General features: G+C 44.2%; 1 protein-coding gene across 1 annotated transcript; it reads left to right on the forward strand.

Moving 5' to 3' along the window:
• The first annotated feature begins 376 nt into the window (after positions 1–376).
• Positions 377–13046, forward strand: LOC144511715 (gastricsin-like). Its single transcript, XM_078241940.1, has 9 exons — positions 377–432; positions 2699–2864; positions 4677–4794; positions 4910–5028; positions 6432–6631; positions 7371–7493; positions 9106–9250; positions 10824–10922; positions 12882–13046. Exons 1-9 carry the CDS (start codon positions 377–379, stop codon positions 13044–13046), a joined length of 1191 nt encoding a protein of 396 aa, XP_078098066.1.
• The last annotated feature ends 1140 nt before the right edge of the window (positions 13047–14186 follow it).

Below are 14186 nucleotides of genomic sequence, written 5' to 3' on the forward strand. Positions count from 1 at the left end.
TGACTGGAATAGTTCACTTTCTCCACCTAATTGCAGTAAAACACTTTTACTGTAATAATCCAATTCTCATCAGAATGTTTGGTTGCTTGCTTGTCTTCAGATGTATGTCTTCCAACCACCAAATTCTTGTCAAGGTTAACAGAGGGTGAAGTATTTTAAGGTGGCTTTGATTGTATTAAAAACGAGAACAATGGAACTGCACATTTCATAGTTCGAGATAAAGATAATGACCTTCATTAGTAAAGTTGAAAAACAAATCACCTGTTTATTCGAGAGTATAAAGGCATCCAACCTACAGCAAGCTGTAGCACAATTCACGGGATTGTGTGGAACCCAACCGACTTCCCTGTTCTGCGACTCTACATTGAGAAGCAAAATGAAGTTGTTAATCTTTGCGTTGGTTTGTATTCAACTCTCTGAGTGCTTGCACACGTAAGTCATGAAGCAATTTAATAACTTGACACCACTTGAGATTTTCACCAGATTATCTGCTGGTTGATGGGCATTCTGTTAATAGAGATGTTCATTTAAAGGATTAGTTAATTCCATCAGGTTAGGTGGATTGGCCATGCTAAGTTGTCCCTTAGTGTCAGGGGGACTAGCTGTGGTAAATGCATGGGGTTATGGGGATAGGGCCTGGGTAGGATTATGATCGGAGCAGACTTGATGAGCCGAATGGCCTCCTTCTTCACTATCGGATTCTATGATTCTATGAAAGCTAAGCTTCATCTGTGGTCACATATGTTAGAAGCAGCCAAAAAGGTTGGTTATTGTCATACTTGTCACAATGAGTGACACTCTTTGAAACTCTCCACCCCAGAGAGATGTGGATGCTCCAACGTTGAGCATATTGAAGATAGGTGGCTATCCCCTTGGACACTGAGTGAATCCAGGGACCTTGGGATAGCGTAGGAAGGTGAAGTTAATAAACAAAATCAGTGATGACATTGAACGCTGTGATAGGTTCGAGGGGCCGAATGGCCTACAGCTAAGCCTATATCTTATTTTCTTACAATGTAGAACCAGAGGATGTCAGCAAAATGTTCAAGGCACGATGGGAATTATCTCCAACAGTTTGGATGAAGATATCACTTTGTCCCATTTGACCGTATCTGTCCAGAATACCAATCCTGTCACTGAGGACAGGGTGGTGTAGTGGTAGCATCACCGGACTGGCTCGGTCTAATGTTTTGGGTTCATGGCTTCAAATCCCACAATGGCAGTTGGTGAAATTAAAATTCAATTCATAAATCTGGAATATAAAGCTAGTCTCAGCAATGGCGGCCATGGCAACTATCATCGACCATCTGAAAAAACCCATTTGGTTCATTAATGGCCATCCTTACCCGGTCTGGCCTACATGTGCATCCAGACACCCACAGAAATGTGCTTGAATCTTAACTGCCTCCCCGAATTATTCAATTAAGGATGGACAACAAATGCTAGACTTGCCACAATGCCCACATCCCATGGAAGAATAAAAGGGGATAAAAAAACTGTCCATTAACATCCACCTAAACATACAGAGAGGACCTTAACATCTTGCACCAATAAAGGTACATCTGAGGAGTGTGGCACTGTGCGGTACTCTGACCAACACAGCAGAGTATTAACAACTAACTCAGATTGCATCACTTAAATAATTCAAGCAAAGGAGTTCGGCCATCATCATTTAGGGACAGCACGGTGGCACAGTGGTTGGCACTGCTGCCTCACAGTGCCAGGGACCCGGGTTCGGTTCCTGGCCTCGGGTCACTGTATGTGCAGAGTTTGCACATTCTCTCCGTGTCTGTGTGGGTTTCCTCCGGTTGCTCCGGTCCAAAGGTGTGCAGGTTTGGTAGATTGGCCATGCTAAACTGCCCCTTAGTGTCAGGGGGACTAGCTAGGATAAATGCATGGGACTACGGGGATAGGGCCTGGGTGGGATTGTGGTTGGTGCAGACTCAATGGGCCGAATGGCCTCCTTCTGCAATGTAGGATTCTGTGATTCATGAGATCAGGAGGGGGAGCTGAAGGTGTCAAATAACAGCTATCTTGGTTGCTTTGCTACTGAGGCTAAAGCAATGTCACCTGCGCAAATGAACATTCAAGGCTAAACAGAGGGATGCACAGAAATTATTGGACGTATTTTGCAAACTTCCTTTCAAGAGATTGAGTGGGTAGAATCGATGATAAGAGTTGACTGGAGTTGGTTACTTAACTGCTAAAATGCTGGGAATTTTTCCAAAATGATTTTTGAAAATAATGACTGAAGCACAAGCTTATATTGGGTCCGCAGGAGTGAGATTTGATTCTGAACAGGTCACTGTGCGCAAAATCCAGAAAAGGAAAAGCAAGCTGAAGAGTGTAAGTGCTGGCTCAGTTGGGTAGACGGTTTCAGAATAACACGACAGGTTCAATCTCCTTTCCAGCTGAAATAGAATTGGGGTCTGCCTCCTTGCCCTGTCTTGTAGCATCGTTACAGTGTGAGCCCTGCTTCAAGTGACTCGCAAATAATTGAGGGTGCTGTCAGAACAAGGAGAAGAATAGTGTGAGAAAGGATCTCACTTCCCCACTCCTGATTCTCATGGGGACCTGAACTGTCTTGAATTGTGTTGAATCTCGGAATGACAGTACAGTCCGCGATCCTCATTTGTAAAGGAAGTTGCTCCAACTCCCGATTATTTGATCACTGTTGACGGGGTTTTTAACATTTCAGAGTGCAATTACACCGAAGCAAATCTGTCCGCGAGATCCTGAGGGAGCGTGGGGAGCTGAAAGAATTCTTAGAGACCCACAAGTGGGACCCCATCTTGAAGTACCGCCATCTCTTCCCCGGATTCCAGTCAGAGGTTGCAGATGAGCCACTCATGAATTACGTCGATGTAAGTTAAATAAAAAGAAAAAAGAAGTAAAGTGGGGAGAGGACTGTCGTCAAGTGTGGTTGAGTCAAAAAGCTGTTGCTTTGGGTTTGCAATCCAGCAGAGGCTGACTATCCAGCTCACATCAGCAGTCAGGCTGGTGTCATGGTGGCACAGTGGTTAACACTGCAGCCTCACAGCGCCGGGGACACGGGTTCCATTTATGGCTTCGGTCACTGTCTGTGTGGAGTTTGCATGTTCTCCCTGTGTCTGCCTGGGTTTCCCCTGGGTGCTCTGGTTTCCTCCCACATTCTGGAGATATGCCGGTTAGGTAGATTGACCACACTAAATTGCCCCTAAGTGTGCAAAGATACACAGATTAGAGGGATTAGCGGGGTAAAGACTTGGGGTTATGTGGTATGTTTGGATAAGATTCGGTGCAGACTTGATGGGCTGAATGGCCACCTTCTGCACTGTAGAGATTCTATGATTATAATCTCTGCCAGCACTTTGATTTCTCAATGTTATACTTCCTGTTATGTCGTGGCATTCCAGTGTTGCCAAGAGATTTCAGACTGTGCTCGGAACGAAAGGTATTTATTGATAAGAGAAACTTAGGTACAAGAGATTTTCAGCTCCAGGCTGCCTTGATGCAGAGCTCCAATCCTGACTTGCTTACTTCATGGCCGCTGGAAGATTCTGCCTGAGAGAGGCTCTGTTGGATGCCCAGTGCACCGACCAGAGCAGGGTCCCCTTTTGACCGGGGCTCTGTGTCTAGACACAGTGGGCAGAATTTTACGGGCACGTCCGCACGAGGTTCGTACAATCCCGCCCAAAGCCAACGGAGAATGCCCTTCTCCGAGCCTCGCCGCCCTCCCAGGAATCAGGGTGGGCGTGCTGGTAAAATTCCGGCCGGTGTGTTTCATTGCAAATCCACCTCTGATTCCTTCTGTAGCTGCCACTTTACCAAGGAGTAAAGCACAGGAACATCCCAGGGCAAGGTTCTCCTACCTTGATAACGAGAAGTCATCAAAAACAAACACAGTCAAAAGTACAGTAACATAAGAGCCGCCATGCTGTCACTGAAAGGCCAGGAATAATCAAAAACCAGACAGAGGCATGTTTCAACATTTTAAAGATTTCAGGAAAATAAATTGTTGACTGAAAGAGAGACTAAACAAGATGGCGCCGGTGCGTGGCGACTTCTTGCGAGCTGTGCCCAGCGCACCCTCTAATTCTATCCTTTACTCTCGTTCTCTGCTTCTAAAACTGTATTCTAACTCTTTTAAACTCTCTAACAATGCATCATTACCAACCGACTGAAGAACAACCTCTTCCCTGTAGATTTTTGAATGGACCTACACCCGAGCTATGACTGTAATGCTACATTCTGCACTCTCTGCTTTTCTTCCCGATAAACGGTATGCTTTGTCTGTCTAGCGCGCAAGAAACAATACTTCTCACTGTACACTAATACATGTGACAATAATAAATCAAATCAGATCAAATCAAATGATACTTCATCGCAAGTACAAGATTAACAGAAGTTTCAGAAAAGAAACAAGCTATGATTACCATCAAATGAGTTTGATTGAACACGAGTCTGTACTTTGCAGACCCCCTACCCCAGTCGAAGGAGCCAAAACTCAAGCTTTCTTCAAGCTCCCATTTCGTGAGGTGTTCTCCTTTTTAAGCTTCTCTATTTTTTACTGACTCAGGCGTAAAATAATTTGAGATTATGATATTTTATCTGTTCTACTGATTGATGGCAAAGCATGATTCTGATCCAGGGTAGCAATCATCAATTCTAACTTCCCTTTTTCAAATTTACACCAGAACTCCTACTATGGACCCATGACAATTGGTACCCCACCCCAGAGTTTTGAGGTTCTGTTTGACACTGGTTCCTCTAACCTTTGGCTCCCATCCATCTACTGTAGCAGCCCAGCCTGCAGTGAGTATAATCAAACAACTGATTCTTTTCCCAGTTCTTCTTTGTCATTGGATGATCAACTAACTTGCCACAGCCTTTGTGAAAAATAAATTGTGATTCACTCTTCTCTTTTCAGAGAATCACCGCAAATTTAATCCAACTAAATCCTCAACATTCACCACAAACAGACAACCCTTCAGCATAGCTTATGGTTCTGGCAGTTTGACTGGATTCTTCGGATACGACACAGTGAATGTAAGTATTGGATGGTCTGGAGGGCTTTAGGTATCAGGAGATAAACTCCAGATTGTTTCCATTGGAAAGACGGAGGCTGAGGGGCGACCTGATAGAGGTCCACAAAATGATGAGTGGCATAGTCAGAGGATTTTTGTTTCCCCCAGGGTGGAAAGGTCAGCTCCAAGAGGGCATAGGTTTAAGGTGAGAGGGGGGGAAGTTTAGGGGAGACGAGCGGGGAAAGTTTTTCACACAGAAGGTAGTGGGTGCCCGGAACGCATTACCAGTGGAGATGGTGGAAAACAGGCACATTAACAACGTTCAAGGTGTACCTTGATACATGGTGAATGGGAGGCGAACAGAGGGATAGAAACCATGTATCGGTGCAGACTTGGTGGGCCAAACGGCCTGTTCCTGTGCTGTTTTGTTCTTTGTTCTTATTACATGGTACTAACCAAAAGACTACTGGTCATTTCAAGAAAGGTGACCCTTGATTTTTATGTCTCCTTTTGTGACCGTAAGATGTCCCAAAGTGCTTTACAATCAGTTAAATTTTTTTAAAATGTATTCACTGCTTTAGTGCAAGAAATGTGGCAGCCATTTTGGGCATAACCAGATCCACAAACAACAGTGGGATAGTTAACGGGCTATCTGCTTTTAATGATTTTGGCTGAGGAGTATGGATGACCCCTGCTGTTTAAAATAATGATGTGGGATCTTTTATATCCACCCGAGAGGGTTGATGGAGCCCCAGTATTAATGTCTCATCCAAAAGAAATGACACCGCTGGTGGTGTGGTAACCCCTCAGTACTCTAATACAATGTCTGTATAAAATTTGGGCTCAAGCCTCTGGAGTGGGTCTTCAACCTGGAACTCTCTGGCTCCAAGGTGAGAGTGCTATTTACTAAGCCAATGCTGATTTAGCCCAAGCTATCCTCGGTGATGGATGGAATGGGGCCTTCACCCTCCTCCAATTCCAGCTTATATTTTCAATACAAGGATCGTTTACCTGCAGGAGGTGGAGTTATTCCCGACACACAAGGTTTGCCAGGGAGTTATACCATGATAAGAGAGGAAATATATTGGGCAGCGCAAGTCTGTGGTATTCGAGCAAAGTTATGCAAAGGAATAGAAGCATTCTGCTGATTTTGAAACACTTTGTGTTGGGAGCATTCTGAAGAAGACTTGAAACATTAACTCTGTTTCTCTGTCCACAGATGCATCCAGACCCGCTGAGTTTTTCGCGCATTTTCTGTTTTTTATTTCAGATTTTTACATCCGCAGAATTGACCTTTTATGCATTGGGTCAGTTTGGACAAATGCATTAATGGCAAAGGTTTTGGAATAGTCAGTCAGTTGGATTTTATCTTCTTTCCAATTTTAGTCTAATATTTTCCGATTCTCTTTTTGTTCCCCACTCAAGGTTGCTGGCATTACCATTCCAAAACAGGAGTTAGGCCTCAGTCAGAACGAACCCGGGACTTCTTTTTACTATTCCAGATATGATGGAATCCTTGGCCTTGCCTACCCAGCACTTTCAGCTGGATGGGCCACAACAGTGTTTGATAACATGATGAGTGATAATCTGGTGGCATCACCTTTGTTTTCTATATACCTGGGCAGGTAAGTGGATCTGGGACGATGCTGAAATAATGAAATCAATGAAAGGACTGCCTGCAATTAACTCATAGGTTTTGGTCAAAGTGGAGAGAGGTTTTTTTTAAGAAATCATGGGAATCCCATAGTCTGAAACCCAAAAAGGTGATTAAAGCAAGATTTATCCCCAACTAATGACCCAGAAAGGACAGTCACTGTTATAATGTTAGAAAGGTAGCATCCAGTCTGTGCACAATAAGAACTCATAAATGACTGGGTAATCTGTTTCTTAATTATGGAGGTCGAGGGATAAGTATTGGCTGAGGTCCCGAGTAGAACTACTAGAATGCGGTCTAGTCATCATTTCCCACATTGGGCTGTTTTCCTAGTTTATAAAAGGAAAATATGTTTGAGTGCATCTTTCGTGTGTGTGTCCCTCCTTTCTGGGATCCATCTTTCCAAATTTGAAGTTGAGAGGAACCATGTGAGAGGGACACCTGATTTGGGATTGTTCCAAAAAAAGGTGAGGGTTATGACACTGTACACCACAAACTGCTGCTCACAGGTTGTTTGACGCTAATTGTGATGCAGAATCTAAGGCAACATATTTAGCTCAAGCCAGATATGGGACTATGCCAGTGAATGGAGTAGGCAGTGAGACTGGAGTTTCAGTCAGTAACTTGAATCTCGATGAGGGCAACTAATGTCTCGATATTGAAGTACTAACGGAAGCATTCATAAAGCTGAACATATTTCTTCTTTCCAGGCACCCAGGTAGTAAATACGATGGAGAAGTGACATTTGGAGGGATTAACGATAAATTGTACACTGGTGAAATTGTCTGGGCCCCTGTCCTTCAACAAATGTACTGGCTTATTGCCATGGACGGGTGAGTAAGAAATGTGTGACTGCTTACTGGTGGCTTGTACTCGCCACAGATCAGTTTAAAAACACATTATATAACTTTAATAATGCAGTGAGTTAGAGCAAGTAAGAGTCAGGGTGGGATTTTCCAGCCACGCTCGCCCCCGAGACTGGAAAATCCCACCCGAGGTCAACAGACCTTGGCCTGGTCCCTATTCCGCCCGCTGCAATTCCCATGGCGGGCAGGACGGGAAAATTCCAATTTCCACAGAATAATAAACCCAAGCTCTCACAATTCCTGCTGACACAGTTTTAACCCCAAGCTCTGTACAAATACTTGTAAACTTGCTTAAAATGAGAGGTGCGAGTGCACAGGGCCATTTAATCTATCCAGCTCGCTGAAACTTTTCATCACAGTGTTAAATCCTTTCCAATCTCTCTGGAGTTCTGGCCATCATTTGTTCACAGGATGTAAGCGTCACCGGCAAGCTCAGAATTCATTGCCCATCTCTAACTGCCACCAGCAAGGTATTGGTGAGCTGCCGCCTTAAATTGCTGCCATCCATGTGGCACAGACACAACACACACGCACACACACAAACATACACACACACACACACACACACAAACATACACACACACTCTCACACACACACACACAAACATACACACACACACAAACATACACACACACTCACACACACACAAACATACACACACACTCTCACACACACAAACATACACTCACACACACACACAAACATATACACACACTCACACACAAACATACACACACACTCACACACACACACAAACATACACACACACTCACACAAACATATACACACACTCACACACACGCACACACACACTCTCACACACACGCACACAAATACACACACACACATGCACACACACACTCACACACATAGACACACTCTCACACTCGCACACACACACACACACACTCACACACACACACGGATGAGGCCATAAAATCCCACCTCCTTCTGCACTGTAGGGTTTCTATGCTTCTATGATTTAAATATGCATGTCCCATTTGAAATTACAGGGCATGGAATCTCCCGGCATTTGGGGGCAGCGCCATAACAGCGAGAATCGTTGCTGGCCTCCACTACCGCAGACCTGGTGCGATGCTCACGCCAGGGGACTTGGAGGCCATTGAAGCACCCGGGTGTTCAGGGGCAGTGTCCACCGGACACTCTGGTGCTTCCCACCCATGCACCCCAACTGTGGCCCCCAGGCTCCCCAGTGGCGCCAGCTGGACACCGCCAGTGCGTCAGGAGCAGTGCAGGGGCGGATGGTGGAGGAGGCCATGATTGGGGTCATGTTGAGGGTCTGGCAGGGGGACCCATTGGGATGGCTCTGATGCCGTCATGTGGGTGACCCGTGTCGGGGGGGGGGGGGGGGGGGGGGGGGGTGGGGGAGGAGAAGCACGCCACCAATGAGGAGGGTGGGACCCGATGTCTGGAGGGATGGGAAGGTGTCTCAGTGGGATCAGATCCTTGGTGAAGTGGAGCCAGCTGACTCACCGGTTGTTTAAGCCCTCTACTACATGGTTCCCGATTAAAACTTAACATAAATTAATACATAAATAATGGAATTCTGTTTTTCAGTGTGCTCCTCAATGGCGAGTCTGCCTTCTGTACCCAAGGATGCCAAGCTATGGTTGACACTGGGACTTCCTACCTGACTGTACCAAGTCAGCATTTAGAACAACTGTTACAATACATTGGAGCCTATGAGGATGAGTACGGAGGAGTAAGTTTTTGTAACATGTGCTACTGGAGACAGATTCTGGGATAGTATTAGCACTAGGCCTTCAGTCACACATCCTGGCTACTCCAGTGGAGTGTATGTTGATAAGATCACCCTTACTGATCCGGGACCTGGGTTTGATGTGGTGGAAAGCCTTCTCATGTATTGAAGTGCTGTAAAAGTCCTGCGTAAAATTAATTTCTGTTGGTTTCCTTTGAATCCATCGGTCGATTCAAGTCTCGGCCAGTTTGTACAAAATTTTCACTTTGATTGGGATGTATCGCAAGATCAGCTGGTGTGGGAAATGAAACTGTCCTAGCAATACCATGTAGATACTGCACTTTAGAGACTGTGGGTGAGGGGATACTGGCGCTGTGTAGAGGCAGGATTTCCCAGGGTCTTTGACAATGCTGCTCCAAAGACAGACACTGATATTTTGATTCTGTGTTGTCTGATAATTGAAAAAAAATGGGTCAACACATTTAAAACAATTGGATTAAAATCTTCCTTAAAAACGAAGGGATTTCATCAGAAAAAGCTCTTAATCTTGCACAGTGTGATTTCAAGTGGCATTTAAAAAGTATCTGGATGAGTACTTGGCACGCCATAACATTCAAGGCTTTGGGCCAAGTGATGGCAAGTGGGATTCAGTGGGCCGGTCAGGGCCTTTCATGCATTGGTACAGACTCGATGGGCTGAAGGGCCTCTTCTGCACCGTGGGATTCTCGGATTCTGTGATTTTGGGAAAATACAATGAACAACAGTGGGTATTAGTGAGCCATTTTAGTCTTCATGGGACCCGGTGAGAATGGCACATTTCAGAAATGATTACCTGATCCATGCAGTAGAACAAAATAGAGTGAGACCCTCTCCTCTGTAGTAAAGCACTCCACACTGCAACAACTCCCTGTGGGAAGAAATTTCTCCTTAATCACTCTCCTGACTCTCTGAGTACAGATTTTAAATTGATAAAGCACTGACTGGGACTCCCTATCTGATGGAAATTGCATTTTCCAATGCGCTGTACCAAAGACCTTCAGTATAAAAACCTGTATTAAATACCTTCGACACAGAGTCGCAGAGTCATACAGCACAGAAAAGACCCTTTGGCCCATCGTCTCTGCACTGACAGTAACTACCACTAAAGATGTGCTAATCAAATTTCCCTGCACTTGTCCCATATCCTAGAATGTTATGATGCTTCAGTTGCTCATCCAAATATTTTTTAAAGGTTGTACGGTTTGCAGCCTCCACTACCTTCCCAGGCAGTGTGTTCCAGATTCCCACAACCCTCTGAGTGAAAATGTTTTTTTAAAATCCCCTGAATCTCCCTTACTCTAAAATTACACCACCTTGTGATTGACCCCTTAACCAAGGGGAACAGCTGCTCCACACTCACCCTGTCCATATCCGCCCCCCCCCCGCCCCCCCCCATTATCATGCAGTTCAAGTAGTATAAAGCTAGTTGAGTTAGGTTATCTGTGGAATAATACCTTACCCAATGACTCCTTGCTGTACACTGTTTATTCAAGCTACACATTGCAGATTCACTGAATGTTTTCTTCTTTGTGTCCAGTACCTGGTCAACTGTGATACTGTAGCAAAACTGCCATCATTGACCTTTATCATCAATGGAGTTCATCTCACTATTCCAGGCTCAGCCTACATCCAGCAGGTATGTACAATTTATTTTTAAAAACTAAGATTTGATCTGACTCAGTTCAGTCAAAATAGCTGGGAAATCGATCTATTTCATGAATTTAGGGGATGTGGGTGTCTCGGGCAAGGTCAGAATTTGTTGAGCATCCCTAATTGCCCTTGAGAAAGTGCTGTCAAGCTGCCTTCTTGGATACAACTGAGTGGCTTGCAAGGCCATTACCAAGGACAACCACATTGCTGTGAGCCTGGAGTCACACTGTTAGAATGTTGTTCCAAATACTCAGCTAATTTTCTGGGGACCCAGCTTTGAATCCCGCCACAGCAGATGTTGGAATTTGAATTTAATAAAAAATATAGCTGGAATTAAGAATCTACTGATGGCCATGAAACCATTGTCGATTGTCGGAAAAACCCATCTGGTGCACCAATGTCCTTTAGGGAAGGAAATCTGCCATCCTTACCTGATCTGGCTGACATGTGACTCCAGAGCCACAGCAATGTGGTTGACGCTCAACTGACCCTCTGAAATGGCCTAGCAAGCCACTCAGTTCGTGGGCGACTAGGGATGGGCAATAAATGCTGGCCAGCCAGAGGTGCTCATGTCCCAAGAATGAATAAAAAACATATAGGCCAGACAGGGTAAGGATGATAGGTTACAATCACGAAATGACATGAGTGAACTAGATAGGTTTTGTAACAATTTGGTAGTTTCATGGTCATCAGTGCTAATGCTAGCATTTAAATCCAGATTTTATTTAACAAAGTGAAATTATATTTCCAAGGTGGCAGTGGTGGGATTTGAACTAATGGCCAGAATCGCCCACCCTTTAATCGGGTCGGGTGAGGCTGGCAGAACGGAATTCTCCATTGGTCTCGGACGGGATTTTGCGAGCCTCACCTGAACGAGGTCGCAAAATCCCGCCCAATGTGTCTGGATCATTTGTCCAGGCCTCTGGATTACTACTCCAATTACATAACCACTGTGCTACCTTACCCCCACTATTACTTCACTAATAGTAAAAATTAGAAATACAGCATTGAGCAAAGATTTTCTTTGTGCTCCGGTTGCAGTAAAGTCACAACCAGTATATGAGGAAGATGTTTATGATTTTGTAGATATGTAGAAGGATTTTATGGACTCGGAAGGTTAATTCTGTTTCTCTCTCCACGGATGCTGCCAGATCTGCTGAGTTTATCCAACATTTTCTGTTTTTTATTGAAGGGGAAATCTGAGGGATGGCATTATACCAGTTCTCCAAACTAACTTTAATTTCTCATTCCTATATCATCTATCAGTGAGGTGTTGTGCTATACATTTCTTTATGACTGGATTTAATGAAGATAATGCTATTTTCCAGTCACTAATTTTTCTGGTAGAATAGATCTCCTGATAGATTTATTTTTTCCCCATCCCTTCCTCCTTGATGCCCTCTATCTCCAGTGGAATCCATGCCATCACACCACAGACAATTCTACTTGTGGTGGCAGAATCATAAAATTCCATCTTCAAATGGCTGAAGAATTGAAGACCCAATTTAAGCTATTTGAGTGGGAGTTAGAAACATTACTGTCAGGGATAACTGAGTACCAAATAAAATATATTGATTTGATTTATTATTGTCACATGTATTGCGATACAGTGAAAAGTGTTGTGTCTTGCACTACACAGGCAAAACATACCATTCATAGAGTACCTAGGGGAGAAGGAAAGGACAGGGTACAGGATATAGTGTGGCAGTTACAAAAGGTGCACATTAACATTAATCACTTTAAGCAATTTGTGCAATTGTTATCATCAACTCTGAAAAAGTAACCTTCCTATGATAAGGTCCTATGATAAGGCAGGAAAAGTGTAAATTGGAAGGATTTCCGCAGGATTTTAATCTAAAGCTGAAATTAATAAACCTTTACCTAATATTTGCTTCTTTAATCTGTTGATTGGTCTAATGGATTATCATTATCTCATGTCTTACAGAGTTATGGCTATTGTGTAGTTGCAATCCAATCCACCTACCTGCGTGCCCCAACCCGAAACGGACTATTCTGGATCTTGGGTGATGTCTTCCTGCGGGAGTTCTACTCAATCTACGACAGAGGCAACAACAGAATGGGATTCGCTAAAGCTGTCCCATCTTTCTAACTTGTGCCTGTAGCCCGGCAAATAAAGCAGGAGTTTCTCCAGGTGACTCCCTACCTGACGTCAATGATCTTCCTTCAGAGACTGATTGCATTGTGGAGTGTCTATTTTTGCAAATGAGGATTTGTTCTGACACTACCTGGGCCTCACTCATTAGTCTCATTCTTTCCTAATTACCACCACAACCTTTTACTGAAATATTCCGCTCTCTATCTGAGAAACTATTTCCTCCTGAAGATTACCATTTCTTCTTGTACGTAAATGAGAATTACAATAAAGCTTTGCAAAATATTCATCCTAGTTTGTCTGCTTCTTGCCTTGTGGACGGTGAAGAAAGTTCCAACACCTGTAAACTAACGGATTTCCTATTCCAGCTAATCTCTGATGTGAAAATGCAGGCCGTTTCTCATGTTATACTCAAGTGGTTTCCTTTAACTTGTGCCCTGATCTGGCAAAGCCTCAGTTTTAAAATTCTTGGTCTTCTGTAATCCTCCCTCCCTTCTAACTGGTGAGAAAGTTGTAAGTGTGGGTGAACAGAGAGACTTAGAAGTCCAAGTACAGAAATTACAAAAACATTGTTAAAAAATCACTAAAATAACTCATGGAATGTTGGCCTTTATCTCAAAAGGGCTCAAATGATATTGTATGGATGTTTACAGCACACAGAACTCTAGTCAGCCCCAACCGAAATTCTCCAACCTCGCCCGCAGCTGGGATTCTCCAGTCCCGCTGCAGTGAATAGAGACTTGGCTGAGCGCCAAATTCTCCATTCTCACTGACAGCAGTGGCAAAAGTTTTCAAGTTTATTTATTCATGTCACATGTAGGCTTACATTAACACTGCAATGAAGTTACTGTGAAAATCCCTTGGTCGCCACACTCTGAAGCCTGTTCGGGTGCACTGAGGGAGAATTTAACATGGCCAATGCACCTAACCAGCACGTCTTTCGGACTGTGGGAGGAAACGTGCAGATTCCACACAGACAATGACCCAAGCTGGGAATTGAACCCAGGATCCTGGCCCTCTGAGGCAGCAGTGCTCAGCACTGTGCCACCGTGTATGACATTGGAGAATTCCAGCTGCCATCGGGAGCACTATACCCACCTCATGGAGGATATATTGGTTTTGCAGTGGGTGCAGTAC

Source organism: Mustelus asterias, chromosome 25, assembly GCF_964213995.1.
Source record: "Mustelus asterias chromosome 25, sMusAst1.hap1.1, whole genome shotgun sequence".
Classification (NCBI taxonomy): domain Eukaryota; kingdom Metazoa; phylum Chordata; class Chondrichthyes; order Carcharhiniformes; family Triakidae; genus Mustelus; species Mustelus asterias.

Bases quoted from the DNA above. Each gene is read 5' to 3' on its own strand.
- LOC144511715 (XM_078241940.1), top strand. From the start codon at position 377: ATGAAGTTGTTAATCTTTGCGTTGGTTTGTATTCAACTCTCTGAGTGC. The intron at 6,632-7,370 runs GTAAGTGGATCT...TCTTCTTTCCAG, and splicing joins TTTTCTATATACCTGGGCAG to GCACCCAGGTAGTAAATACG. The intron at 9,251-10,823 runs GTAAGTTTTTGT...CTTTGTGTCCAG, and splicing joins ATGAGGATGAGTACGGAGGA to TACCTGGTCAACTGTGATAC.